This window comes from Stenella coeruleoalba (assembly GCF_951394435.1).
Source record: "Stenella coeruleoalba genome assembly, chromosome: 2".
Lineage (NCBI taxonomy): Eukaryota > Metazoa > Chordata > Mammalia > Artiodactyla > Delphinidae > Stenella > Stenella coeruleoalba.
Window position 1 is genome coordinate 465,451 of NC_137147.1, and position 13,791 is coordinate 479,241.

Sequence of the window (13,791 nt, forward strand, 5' to 3'; positions counted from 1 at the left end):
CACAACTGCTGCTTGGAGAAGGGGCTGTGACGGCCGTGGGTGCAGAAGTCGTTTGGGGTTCAACTCCTGTCCTGCTGCTGCCTCCTGGTGAAGGTCGTTTCGCTCTTTCGGGCAGAGTCCGGCGTGTTCCAGGAGACCCCACTCCCCGCTCGCTTGCAACAAGCTCACTCCGCTGTTGGATGCCTGGCCGCCAGCGCGGCAAATGCACGCGCCCTGGGCTGGGGGCGGGCGAGCCAGCAGAGGCTGTGAGTTCCCACGGGACGGTCTGTGGGCATCCGCTTGCCCGCGGCACACCCCCCCCTCCCGCCGCGTGCCCGGCCCCTCAGTGTACCCGCTGCGGCCAGGCTGCAGACGGGACCTGTCTGGCTGTTCCCGGGACCCTGGACGGGCAATAAATCCAGTGCTGCTTCCCCAGTGCTGACTGTGAGGTGTTTGTTCTGGTTGGAATCCATCCCTGCGCTCCCCCACGCGCTCCGTCCTAAGTTGCTCGGGAAAGCAGAGTCAGGGGCGGCTCACTCATCCGTTTGTCTGTCCAGACCCTCCTCTGAGCCAGCGGCTGCGAGAGACCAAGGGGAAGCAGGCGAGGGCCCAGGAGTCCACAGTGTGGCCGGGGAGGCAGCGCAAGGCGTGGGTGGTGGGCACAGCAGGGACAGCACACAGGGGCCCTTGGCCTCGGGGGCCGGGGATGGGGAGCTGGGTCCTCGCCCGCGGTGGGGGCCCATCTCAGAGGCTTCCTTTGCCGTGGTGGCCCTCCACCCCAAGCAGCCCACGGGAAGCAGATTCGGAACAAGTTGGAGGAGTTTCCTATGAACTTCCAGGGGTCAGACCTCCTCCCGGCTGCCTTCGGACGCCCCTCAGGGGCCCGTGGGCACGAGGCACTCGGAGTGGGAGCTGGAGCCTATCCCACCTCCCTTCTGCTTGGAGAGGAGCCGCTGCCCTCGTGGCTGCGGCTACAGGAAAAAGAGCAGGGCTGGGCGGGGCGGGTTGGGGGGACGCTGGGCCCAGAGGGCATCCTGCTGCCCCCGAGGCTACTCCCCCCACCCCCTCCCCATGCTGCCCTGAGAGAGCCTGGGAGGCTGGGTCCTTCCCCCTGGCCACCATGGGAAGTCCCATCTCCCGTGGCCGGCTGGGAAGGTCCCCCAAGGTAGGGGATGTGGAGCCCTTTGGAAGGTGGGGCGGGGGAGGGAAAGCTCAGTGGGGACTGGGTCCCGCAGTCAAGGAGGCTGCAGTGGCCTCTCCCAGCCCCAGCCTCGCCCCGCCCATCAGACCGACGTGGGGAGCACAGCCCCCTGGGAACACTGCGGCGGGGTCTGCCTGGCTCCGTGGGTTTCGTTCCTCTCTGAACCCAGAGTCGAGGCGTGAGATATCGTAGCCTTGAGCAGGCGGCTGTCAGCCTGTGGGGAGCCACTGACAGCACAGGCCCTTCCACCTTCCGTGTGGCCTCTGTTCTGTGTGGCGTGTGTGAGCCACCTGCCCTGTGTCACAGCATCGCCACAAGCGAGTGGCCTGAAACAACACACACTTACGACCCCCGCCTCTGGGCCAGGAGTCCCAGCGCAGCGCAGTCAGCGAGGCCGCCATCGAGGCACTGGCCAGGCTGCCTCCTCTCCAGACTCAGCGGGGGAAGGAGCCACCTCCCACCCTCACAAGGCTGCTGGGTGCAAGTTGGGTGGCTGAGGGCCCTGTTTCTTGCTGGCTGGAGGCTGGAGGCTGCTCCTGGGGCCTTTCCACAGGACGGCTCACGGGCGTCTCCTTCATCACAGCAAGGGTCAGCCCCCGGCAAGATGCTGTTACCACCTCATGTCACATAACCACCTCTGCGCGTTCTACCTGTCGCAGGCGAGGCAGCCAGTGCCCTCCCTCGAGGGAGGGGTCACACAAGGGCCTGGGTTCCAGGGTCCCAGGAGGCAGGGTCTGTCTCCCACACCCCAGAAGGGGTCCCAGGGCCTCTCGCGCCTCATCCCCGGGCCTCCTGTGACGGGGGTCTGCCTTGGAGGCCTCCGAGGCTGCCGCTGAGGTGTGGCCACCAGACCCACCGTGTGTGAAGGGGGCTTGCGCTGGCTGTGGCCTTTCACCCCGTTGCCCCGCCACAGCCTGGCGCACAGAGCCCTCCTGGACCACGGCCCATCAGCCTAGAGAGCAGCGGGCCTGGGGTCTGCTGCTCCTGGGGCGCTGGCCTGCAGCACGCTTGCGGTGGGAGTGGCGTGCCGCCAGGGGAGCTCACGCACAGACCAGCACCCAGGGGCCCTGGGCGCATCTCGGGCTGCGCGGAGCCATGGCGCTCTCTCCAGATCCCCGCGGGTCTGGGCAGGGAGACGGGCTGGGTTTGGGGATCTTCCTTGCAGACGAGGACCCAGTCAGGTCTCCCTGGGGCCGAGATGACGCGGGAACTGGGGAGCAGCGGCCCGGGGTGGGCCTGGGGTCCGCTCGCTCAGCTCCCTCAGCGGCCAGGGTCTCCTGGACATTGAGCCAGCCCCCGGCTCTAGCCTCGGGTGCCCTGGGGGCCTCTGCGAGGGCAGGTGGGCTCTGAAGCCGAGGTCAGAAACCAGAAGGTGGCGAGGCCAGGGCCGAGACAGGCTTCTGACCCAGCATTCCTAGCAGAAGGGCCAGAACCGAGTTGTCAGACCAGGATTCAGCTCCTGCCTCTGCAGGGCAGGTGCTGGGCGAGGCCCAAGAGAGGGTGAGCTCCAATGGGGCTGCACCCAAACCCCATGTGGCTGGCGTCACCCTCCCCCCAGCTCAAACCCAGGTCCTCTCCACTCTACAACTCCACCGCCCGGTTCCTGGCCCCTTATACACCAGGACTGGGCGCCACGAGCAGCTTGGCCTCTACAGGCCTGGGCCCACCACCCCAGGCGCCAGCCCCACCCCCATCAGGCCTGGGCCCGCCTCAGGCGCCAGCCCCGCCCCCATCAGGCCTGGGCCCACCACCCCAGGCGCCAGCCCCACCCCCATCAGGCCTGGGCCCGCCCCAGGTGCCAGCCCCGCCCCCATCAGGCCTGGGCCCACCACCCCAGGCGCCAGCCCCGCCCCCATCAGGCCTGGGCCCACCACCCCAGGCGCCACCCCGCCCCCATCAGGCCTGGGCCCGCCCCAGGTGCCAGCCCCGCCCCCATGAGGCCTGGGCCCGCCCCAGGCGCCAGCCCCGCCCCCATCAGGCCTGGGCCCACCACCCCAGGCGCCACCCCGCCCCCATCAGGCCTGGGCCCGCCCCAGGCTCCAGCCCCGCCCCCATCAGGCCTGGGCCCGCCCCAGGTGCCAGCCCCGCCCCCATGAGGCCTGGGCCCACCCCAGGTGCCAGCCCCGCCCCCATGAGGCCTGGGCCCACCACCCCAGGCGCCAGCCCCGCCCCCATGAGGCCTGGGCCCACCCCAGGTGCCAGCCCCGCCCCCTGCTCTGTCCCTGTGGGGTTCCTGTGGGCGGGAGGCTGGACGCTGGGGAGAGTCAGGGGCTAGCATGGCGGAAGCCCAGCCCCGCCTCAATGTGGCCTCGTGGACACAGGCGCCTCCCAGGTGGGTAGAGGCTGAACTCCAGCCTGGGGCTGAGAAGGTGGGACGCAGCCTGACCCAGGACTCACAGAAGAAACAGGGAGGCACACAGTGTTGTAAAGGCTCCGTGTGTGGGCAGGAATTGCGGCTCTGTGGGAGCCAGGGAGGGCATCCTGGAGGGCTCCGTGGAGGAGGTGGGGGTTTAAGAGGGGCTAGATTTGGAGAGCAAACAGTTTGCGCCTGCCCTGCATTGGGCAGTCCTGCCCCTGACCAGGGCTTGTGCGGATGGAGCTGCTCGGGGTCCAGACTGGGGGCCAGGCAGGGAGGCCTGGTCGGGAACAGTGGGGCTCCGCAGCCAGGAAGAACTGGACGTCAGCCCTGCCAAACACAGTCCTGGCCCTGGGCCTGTCCGTCCAGGCCTACAGCGTAGCGGGAGCTCCAGTCTCGCTCAAACAGTTGCCGCATCTGCCCTTGCACGGTGGCCGCCCCTGGCTGGGCGCTGGAGGCCCTCTGGCTGACCACCAGGCCCACACCCGAGGTGCTGCTGAAGTAATCTTCGGACCAGTTGGAAGTGCCTGTGGGCAGAGACGCTGGGTTACTGGGCCGCACGGGGGGTCCTCTGCTGTCTGGCCCAGCCCGATGGCCCCAGCGGCCACCCTGCCGTGGTCCGACTCCAGCCCCGCAGCCTCTCAGTGCTCGGGGGGCTCGGTGCCAGGAGTCCCCACCTGCCTCCATGGGGGAGGGCCTGAGCCCTTTAGCAGGTCCCCGCCCGGGGTCCACGCTGGACAGAAGAACAGTGCCCTCTTCAGCACCCGGCCTGGCCACCGCAGGCCTGTGTGCCCTCTGCTGGTGTCCGCTCGCTCGGCAGCCCACGAGGACTCAGGGGTCCTGAGCTGCTGCCCGCAGCCCACCCCACTGCTCACCTATGTAGGCCGCCTTCTCCGTGACCATGAACTTGCTGTGGTTCACCCTGCTGAAGGGGATGTTGGAGTGGTTCCTCACGGGCACAATGAAGACTTTCTTGGGGGAACAGAGAGGGTGTGTCAGCCAACAGGGAGGCTACTTCCCGGCCCGGCCAGGGGGTGGGTCCTCACCACGTCCACGAACACGTTGGCTGCGGGGTTGCTGAGGGCCTGCAGGGACCGCAGGTAGGGGAACATGCTGGGGTCCGTGTTGAGCCAGCAGCTGACCAGCAGGCGTACGCGCACACCCCTGCTGACGGCCGCCACCCGCAGCGCCGTGTCCAGCACCGGCCAGTACCTGGGGAGGGGTAAGGGGGAGGGTCAGGGTCCTCAGGTCAACCGGGCCCCGCGCACACACCCCGAGTGGGCAGGGGTCCTGGTGGGCGAGGAGACAGGCCAGGAGCTGCCCACGGGCAGAGGGGCCTCCCCTGTCCGGGGCCACCCGGCTCCCTCCTGGCCTACCTGGCAGGGTGGCTGAAGCGTGTCGTGGGGAAATACTCCATCACCGAGGCATAGATGAACTCCCGGGCGCCCCCTATCACCGCCAGCAGCGCGTCCAGGTCCCAGGTGCGGCCGCTGGGGCAGAGTGCGGGCGGCGATGCCTGTGTGGGCAGAGAGGTCCCTGAGGGCACTGCCCACCCGGTTCTGAGCCACTGGGTCCCTGGACCCGTGACGCCGCGGTGCACCCACCCTCCAGCACTGGGAGCCAGGAGGAAGACAAGACGTCGGGTCTAAACAGGGGCCCCGGGCTGGCCTGACCCCGGAGGAAGCCCCCTGCGCGGCTCAGCCTGGGTCCCCACATCTGGGGAAGCGTCCCTGCCTCCGAGGCAGGGTCTCCACTGTAGCCCAGCGCTGGGGTAGCTGCCATGTACCCTGAGGGGGGCCGTGGCTGGTGGGCATGACCGCCCGCCCCTCAGTCCCCCTCTCCTCCCCCCAGAGTGACAATTGCCTGATGCACGGGTCCTCCCCCACCCTCCCTGGTCCTGAGTCAGACCCCATCCAACAGTGTGCTCTGAGGCCCCCAGGGCCACAGGACGACCCCCACAAGCACTCAGGTTGCCTGTCTCCCGTGGATGACGATGACCGCGTCCTCTCCTGGGGCCGGGCCTGCCCCTCCGCGATCCATGGCGCCAGGTCCTGGAGCCGTGGCCCCGAGGACCTAGCAGACTTTGGGCTGTCTGCAGGGCAGGCCCAGGGTGGGCGGGGCTCCCTGTGCCTCTGGCCAGCCAGGAGAGCAGGGGCTCCAGTCGGCCCCCCGACCACTCTTACCGAGAAGTAGGCAGTGGTGGGCACCCCGTCAAAGTAGTCCCGGAGGGGCTGGAAGCGGTTGATGTGGGAGGAGAAGTTCCGCGGCCAGGGTTTGGGGAGGACAGCCTTCGGCACCCCCAGCACCCAGTAGGTCCGGAAGGTCTTCTCCAGGTCCTGGGCCAGGCGGCTGCAGTTGTAGATGATGGCCCCGAGCTCCTTCACCTGCAGGCACCGGGGCAGCGCTGCGGGAGGGCCCTGGGGCCGTGTGGACCCCCTGGGCCGGGGGTGCCAGGCAGGTGCAGCCATCACCCGTGAGAACCCGTAGTAGGTGGTGCGCGGGAGGGGGCAGTGGGGTGGGGTGCACGGGGGTGGCCATGGGGTGGGGTGTGCTGGGGGGGGCCATGGGGTGGGGTGCGCGGGGGGGGGGCCGTGGGGTGGGGTGTGCTGGGGGGCCATGGGGTGGGGTGCCCTGCGGGTCCCTGTTCTCCTCAACATTGTATTCCAAGGGCAATACGTGTCTATTACCAACAGACAATAGAAAACGCATAAATGCACAAAGAAAGAAAAAAAAATCCCTCTCCACTGCTAAGCGGCAGCTGCTGTCCCCGTTTGGACTCACGGCCAGAGCACTGCTTTTCCTAGAAGGGGTCGCGCTTTGTCTGCATGGGTTCCCGGATAAGGTGCCGCGAGCATCTTTCCGGGCGGTTAAATGACCTCCCGCAGCAGGAGCTCAGTGCCGTTAGAATCCCGTAACCCGTCTGCGGGTGCTTCTGCCACAGCGATGTCACAGACATGGCCACTTCCCCCAGGGGGGCTGCCCACATGGGAACATGGGGTCTCACCTCTCGGGGCTCAGGGACTCACCTGTGTCAGCGACCGCCAGTCCATGTTGGCGCTGCCCACATAGACGTGCCGCCCATCCACGACCCAGAACTTGGAGTGCAAAACGCCACCGGTGAGCCTTCCCATGGGCACGTGTCGCACCTGGGCACCTGACGAGGGTGCAGGACGGTGCGGTGAACCCACTTCGTGCTGAGCCAGATTCTCAGCTCTTTCTTTGCAGTTGGGTGGATTCCTTTCTCCTCACAGCAGTCCTACTCAGTTGATGCTGTTATTCCCATTTTACAGATGGGAAAACTGAGGCATTGACCAGCCTCGGTCCCTCCAGGCAGCCCGGCTCTGTGAGGATTGTCCCTGCTGCCTCTGGCTCCCGGCCAAGCCACCACCCACAGGTTGAAGCGGCTGGGCTCAGCAAGGCCCGGAGACCACCCTGTGCTCTGCCCCCTGGGAAATGACACGTCCGGCTCCCTGGAACCAGCCCCCGGGGAAGCCCACTTGAAGGCGCTTGCGGCGCTGGGCTCCCAGCCTCCCCCTACCGGGCGGCCCCACTGCTCTCGCCCGTCCCCAGGCCCAGGACGGCAGGAACCTACCTCGGGCCACCAGGACCTGCAGGTCGGTGGAGTTCTGGACCAGTGTCGGGGTGCTGGTGGCCACAGCCAGGGAAACGTTTCTGTCCAGCAGCTGCTGCAGCTTCTGCAGAAGGGCCTCTCCCTGAGAGAGCAGGCCAGCGGTGAGAGGCCACCCCCATCCCACCAGAAAGGGCCCAGACTTCCCCAGGAGGCCGCCTCTGACCGCCCACAGATGTGCTGCCCGCCGGGCTTGCTGTGTGCCTGGCCCCTGGACAGCCCGCAGCCTCCGAGTCAGGGGAGGGGTGGCGCACCAGCCGGGAAGAAGAGTCATTGACCCCAGTGTCGGGCCCCGTGAGGGACCAGTAGAAGGAGGCCACGTGGACACGCTCCCGGGCGGCGTCCAGCAGCTGCAGCCAGGCCTGGGCCAGGGGCTGGGCAGACGGGCTGCCTGGTGCAGGCGGCAGGTCCTGGGGGATGCTTTCCACGAGGACAAGCCTGCGGAGGGAGGTGGCAGGTGTGAGCGCAGGAGCCACCAGCCAGCCTCACATCACCTGTTCCGTCCCGTCCAGCCAAGCAGGAGGGCTGAGCCCAGGCTGAGGGTGCAGGGAGGGCGCTGCAGGCCAGACTGGGCAGGGCAGGCCTGACACCCAGGAGCACCCCAGGGAGGGGCCTGAGTGGGGGGCCTGAGAGCAGGGAAGTTGGGGCCCAGGCCCACCCCAAGCCCAGGTGCTGTCTGCTCAGGGCTGTTGCTTGCGGAGCCCGGCAGAGGTGTTGGGTCTGGGCTCCTGCAGCTGTGGAGGCCTTGGAGACGCCCGGGCTGACCCAGAAGGGAGGGCTGGGCCAGTGGGGGTATGCTGGGGGTGTGCTGGGATTCCAGGGCCCCCCAGGGGGCGGGAGGGGCGGGGGCTGCGACTCCACCCCAGGTAGGACCGGGGCTAGCGGCCTTGTCGGAGTCTCTGGGTGGCAGCCTGCGTTTGCTGCAAAGAGCGCCCCAAGTCGTCCCCGCCCCCGCCCCCACTCCGGCCCATACAGTTCGGGGCTTCTCCCCCTCCCCCGACCACTCCCCCTGCCTCACAGCCCACCCTCCCCGGAACCTGCCTCTTCCAACAGGAGGTGGCAGAGGGCGATGCTCGTCCCGCTGGGGAGCCCCAGGGGGAGGCAGGCGGTGGCCACCCTGCAGACCTCACAGGCTCACTCACCGGCAGGAGTCGTTCTGCTGATGCCGCCGGGCCTCCCCTCCCAGGGGCGCCCAGGCCAGGCTGGAGCCAAGGCCCTGAGACGTGGTGGGCCCTTCCTCGGGGTGCACGTGGCCCCAGGTGGAGGGAGAGAGCGCTTGCCACAGCACGTAGGTGAGGGTCACCGCGCTCAGACACAGCAGGGCCAGAGCCCCCTGCACCTGCAACCGGAGGAGGGCGTCACCACGGGGTCCCTGGGGCGTGGCCGTGCTCTTCCGGGTGGGCCTGATGGCCTCTCCAGCGCTGAGACAGACCGTCTCTGCTGCCGCTGGGCGGGGCTGGCGAGGATGGGGCCACGCAGGCCCGAGCCCACCGCCGGGGCGCAGCCCGGGGCCGCATGGTCACTGGCCATCTTCCCAGGTCCCCCGAGACAGGGCACGTGGCAGGTGCCGGGCAGCCCTCCAGTCAGGGTGCCCGCTTCCCCCGTGGCTAGTTCTGTCCTTGCCACTCTGGCCCAGGGGTCCTGTGAGGCTGCTGAGCCCCCTCCCTCAGGCCCCCAAGTCCCACTGGGCGTGCCCCCCTGTCCCGTGGGCTGCGGGCTGGCGTGGATCGGGGCCACGCGGGGGCCACCAATGTGGTCTGCATAGGCATCCGCACCTGCTTGGGGCGACCTGGCATCACCCACAGCTCCAGGCCCGGCTGCAGTGGCTCCACAGGGTCTGGGCAGCTGGGCACAGGGGCCACCACCTCGTGGGGACCCTACAGCCACCCACTCCTGCCCACGGTCACGCCCTCAGCACAGCCTGGCCTGAAGCTGGCGAGTGCCGTGCCCATCACTAGTGCGTGTGCATGTCTGCGTGCGTGTGTGTGTGTGCGCCCCGGTCTGTTCCCGGGACGCACGTGACCCGCTGCTCTCCCTCTCGGACCCCCTCTCAGCGGGCATGTGTGTGTCTGAATCTCAGTTCCTTGTTTCAGTTACAACCTCAACGAGTCTGATGCCACTTCTGCTTTCCAGCTCGGCCCTCTCAAGGCTGGCCTGTAAACAGCTGCTTCCCTTCCCGGGCTGGGCGCCCCCGTCCTGGCCCCTTGCAGCCCCTCCTGGGCGCCAGGCAGCAGCCCTTGTCCTGGCTGGGGAGACCCGGCACAGAGAGAGTGTTGCTGTTCACGGGGCTGGGGGCTGAGTCGGGACGCCTTGATGCTGCCAGCAGGGCTCTCCCGGTGCAGCAGGACTCTGCAACCCGCGGGGGACGGAGGACGCGTCTTGTCCCCTCAGAGTGGTCACTCCCACGAGGAGCTGGAAGCCAGGCCGGCTGGGCCCCGGCTGGGGTTGGGCCGCTCCCCAAAGCAGCCTCAAACGCCACCACGAGTGGGACGCTCCCGAGGTCAGCGCGGCCCCCCCGAAGGGCAGGGAGGGGCCCATGCGCAGCGACAGGGACCCCCCGCCCCGCCCCACCCGGCCAGCCAAGCTCCGAGGCATCCGTGCGGGGTGGGTGCGGGGTGGGTGCAGCCCTCCCTCCTGGCCTTGGTGGGGAAGTGGTCCCTGCGGCCTGGGGCCTGGGCTGCGCTGCCTGCATGAGTGCAGCTTGGCCATGCGCTGGGGCCCAGGGAGCAGGTGTCCTTCCACAGGACACGCTGGCCCGCCTCCATGTGGGGAAGGGGCGGCCATAGGAGCTGGGCCTGGGGGCTGCATCTGCCCTGAGCCAGGACCGTTACTGGGAGGCGGGGGCCCCAGAAAGCAGAGTGAGAGAGGGGGACTCAGGCAGAGTGCCCAAGGCCCGGCGCCCCTCCCTGCCAGGAGCCCCCATAGAGGGGAGTCAGGGTGCTTCCCCACCCGCACGCCGCAGAGGAGCGCTCGGGGGCCTGCCCCTCCCCTGCCTGCCTGGGGAGGGCTGGGGGCCGCATCAGGCCTTCACAGTGAACAGGCCCCAGGCCCCTTCACTGACCCTCAGGAGAGGCAATCGGGGTGTGGTCCTGGGCGGGGCCCCAGGGCCATCCTTGGACAGATGCTGCGTCTGCCGCACCGCCCGGGGCCCCAGGCGGACAGGAAGGTTGGGGCGCGGCAGCCCTGCCCCCACGGCCCCCGTCTGGGACTCGGAGCACGGCCGAGGCACCTGCCGGGCCACCCATCCCCTTGGGAACTACCGGGGCCTGGGGAGGTCAGCCGTCCAAGGAGGCTCTGGGCAGCTGCAGCCCTGGGGACCCTGCGTGTCCAGGGGTGGGGCTGGCTGTTGGGAGAGGATGACCCACTAGCGCTGGCATCTCAGGGCCGTGACGGGCTGGGAGACTCCCATGGGACAGCTCTGAGCTCCCCGCAGCCCTGTGCTGGGCAGCTGTGGGACCCTGCAGGCATGGGTGAAGGGGTGGGACTTCCTGCCGCGCAGGGCATGTGGCACAGCTGCCCAGCTCAGGCTGGGGCGGAGGGAGGGCCTGCTCTGAGCTCTCTAGGAGACGCCGAGGCCCTGGCGGTCCTGGCTGCACAGACTGGCAGAGGAATGGGTGCTCTGCAGGCCTAGCTGGACTTGATGACCCTCTGGGCCCAGGGCTGCTGGCAGCACGGGGCCAGGGGGCAGTGGACCAAAGTCCCCGTCTCAGGACCTTTGGCCTGACTCTCCCCTCTGGCCTCACCGGCACTTACCTCCAGGGGTCCTGCCTTGGCGTTCATCTTGGCTTTGCCACAGACGCAGGCCCTCAGCTAGCCAGCGAGCGCCCGATCAGGTCCCACCTGCCTCCTCTCTGCAGCCTGCTGCTTCCCCTTCTGGCCACTTGCTTTTCTTCCTGAGTACCTCCCTCCACGCCCTTGACAGACATCTGGAAGTGGGTGGGCCAGCCAGGGGGTGGGGCTGAAAACTTTCACATCCAGAGAAAATCCCTCCCCACCCCCCAACCCCAAGTCACAGGCTTATGCATCTGAGTTAGTTTTGGTGCCGAGACACTTGACTTGAGGAGCCAGGGCTTGAACCTTGTTTTTCTCCATCACACTGAGCAGATTCTGGGGCTGGCAGCCTAGGGATGGTGTTGGCTCCACAGCCATCAGGAGCCAGCTCCCTCCAGCTCTCAGCTCCCAATCCCTAGGGTTGACTGGCAGCCTCATGGCCCCATAATTGCTGCTGGAGCTCAGCCATCACCTCATGTTCCTAGCAGAGCATAAGGGCTATCCCAGAGGAACCATCCTGGAGGTCCCACAGGGCACTTCCATTTGTCTCATGATTCAGAACTTAGTCATATGGCTGCATCTAGCTGCAAGGGAGGTTGGGAAATGGAGGCAGCTAGGACCCCCATCTGGGAGAACGCAGGTCGGTGGCTTACTGGGCTGCCTGCAAAGGCAGGCCTGGCTATAGTTCGCTGGTGCTCAGCCTGGGTCCCCAGCAAGGATTTCTGCCTCCGCCTGCCCCATCCCGCCACCACCCCGCCGACCAGGACTCTCTGAATACAGGACCCTTTCACCCCCCGCCCACCCCATGCCCCCTGCCCGCCCCCCCCGCCCCCGCACACAGCGGCCTTTAGAATAGCCCTTCTCTTTGCTTTTTGTTTTTGGATTTGGTTTTCTTTTGCTCCCTTCGGCTGCTCTCTTCATTCCTTCCTTTTTTTTTTTTTTAAATAAATTTATTTATTTTTAAATTTCCGGCTGCGTTGTGCCTTTGTTGCTACACACGGGCTTTCCCTAGTTGTGGCGAGCAGGGGCCTACTCTTCATTGCGGAGCACAGGCTCTCGGCACACGGGCTTCAGTAGTTGTGGCGCGTGGGCTCAGCAGCTGTGGCTCGCGGGCTCTAGCGCGCAGGCTCAGTAGTTGTGGCGCACGGGCTTAGTTGCTCCGCGGCATGTGGGATCTTCCTGGACCAGGGCTCGAACCCGTGTCCCCTGCATCGGCAGGTGGACTCTCAACCACTGCACCTCCAGGGAAGCCCTCTGGATTGTTCTTCTTATTCCATTTTCTCCTATTCCCTTCATTCTAGGCTTTGGGGGATGATGCTTTGTGATGGAAACTCACACAGAGGCAGGGGAGGATTCTTTGCCCTGGCCACCCTGTGGTCCGGCAGGTCACCAAACAGGTCCTGACCAGTGCATTGTGAGTGAAAGGGCGTTACGTCAGTTCTCTTCTGAAGCCTTTAATCCCGGGTGTAGGAAGTACCGCTCTTCCCTCCTGTCTGTTCGGGGCTCTGACCGTGCAGCCCCGATGGGAGAGCTCCTCGGGCTCGATCGGCAGCAGACTTCGCATCAGCAGTAACTGTGCTTTGGTTGTGCGGATCCACCGGTGTTAGGAGGTGGTGTGTTTCCACACGACTCAGCTTAGCTTTACAATTTTGCCCCACAGACATGAGAAGGTACATACATAAGAAACACCTTGCCCTCTTCCTGAACTATGTGAGGACGTCTGAATACTTCAGCTCCAGTGATCTCCTCCTTATATTCTGCTGTTGTCATTTTTTTTCTAAATTCCAGCTTGTAATACTATTATTATTATTATTTTAAAACCCCAAAGGGAGTTCCCTGGTGGCCTACTGGTTAGGATTCCGGGCCTTCACTGCCATGGCCCGGGTTCCATCCATGGTCAGGGAACTGAGACCCCACAAGCCGTGCGGCACAGCCAAAAAAACCAAAACAGGGCTTCCCTGGTGGCGCAGTGGTTGAGAGTCCGCCTGCCAATGTAGGGGACGCGGGTTCGTGCCCCGGTCCGGGAGGATCCCACATGCCGCGGAGCGGCTGCGCCTGTGAGCCATGACCGCTGAGCCTGCGCGTCCGGAGCCTGTGCTCCGCGACGGGAGGGGCCACAGCGGTGAGAGGCCCGCGTACCGCAAAAAAAAAAAAAAAAAAAAAAACCAAAACAAAACAAAAAGAAACCCCCCCAGCAAATTTTGCACCTTATAATTATTTTATCCACTCAGGGTGTGTTGAAGAATTCCTCACTTTTATGGGTTTATCTACTCATCGTTCCTTCTTTTATTTCAGAGCTTCCCTCTGTGATCACCGTCCTTCTTCCTGAAATAATCTTTTAGAATGGACTTTATATAAAATTTATATTTTAAGGCAGGACAAGAAAAAATTAAACGTAAAGTTCTCTCTCTGTGTTTGTTTGGGCCTCCTCCCTCCCTAGTGTGCCAGGTGCGTCTGCGTCACACCGTAGCCAGAGGTCCTCAAAGGCGGGCCTGCCTGCCCCCCTGTAGAGATTGATTCTTCCTTTCTTCTGACGCTGGCAGTGCAACTTCGTAAGGAATAGCGTTCCTTCCCAGCTCTGTAGGGGTCACGGTGACCCGCTGCCCACTTTGTACGTGCTTCCCTGGGCTGTGCCTCCTTGGGGACCTTTATGTAAAATGCCGCATGTCATTCTGACGTACGATCCTTTGTCTCGAACATGTGCGTGGCTGTGCCTTCCACTCCGAGCGAGCAGGGCCGTCCTCAGAGCGTCTGAGGATCTGCTTCCCCAGTGAGAAGCCTCAGTTGGCTTGAATGGAGTTCGCTTTTTGCTTCTTAACTTGATAGTTCCTTGAATTTTCGTCAACAGACTTGACT

General features: G+C 65.7%; 2 protein-coding genes across 2 annotated transcripts in view; one reads left to right on the forward strand and one right to left on the reverse strand.

Moving 5' to 3' along the window:
* The window catches only part of AHNAK2 (AHNAK nucleoprotein 2), a gene marked incomplete at both ends in the record, with an annotated part of 34,900 nt that extends 31,782 nt beyond the window's left edge, over window positions 1–3,118 (forward strand). The window contains 3 exons of the mRNA XM_079912768.1: window positions 116–245; window positions 537–627; window positions 2,803–3,118. Of these exons, the coding sequence (XP_079768894.1) occupies window positions 116–245; window positions 537–627; window positions 2,803–3,118 (537 nt within the window). The remainder of the gene's footprint in view (window positions 1–115; window positions 246–536; window positions 628–2,802) is intronic.
* Window positions 3,119–3,690: 572 nt separating this feature from the next.
* Window positions 3,691–11,090, reverse strand: PLD4 (phospholipase D family member 4; the record flags this gene model as incomplete). The annotated part of the gene is given in 11 exon segments (XM_079913413.1): window positions 3,691–4,063; window positions 4,412–4,508; window positions 4,583–4,748; window positions 4,913–5,052; window positions 5,720–5,920; window positions 6,563–6,690; window positions 7,129–7,304; window positions 7,306–7,602; window positions 8,307–8,503; window positions 10,918–10,976; window positions 10,979–11,090. Coding segments are annotated over 11 exon segments (1,776 nt in total). The 3' UTR covers window positions 3,691–3,860.
* Window positions 11,091–13,791: the final 2,701 nt, after the last annotated feature.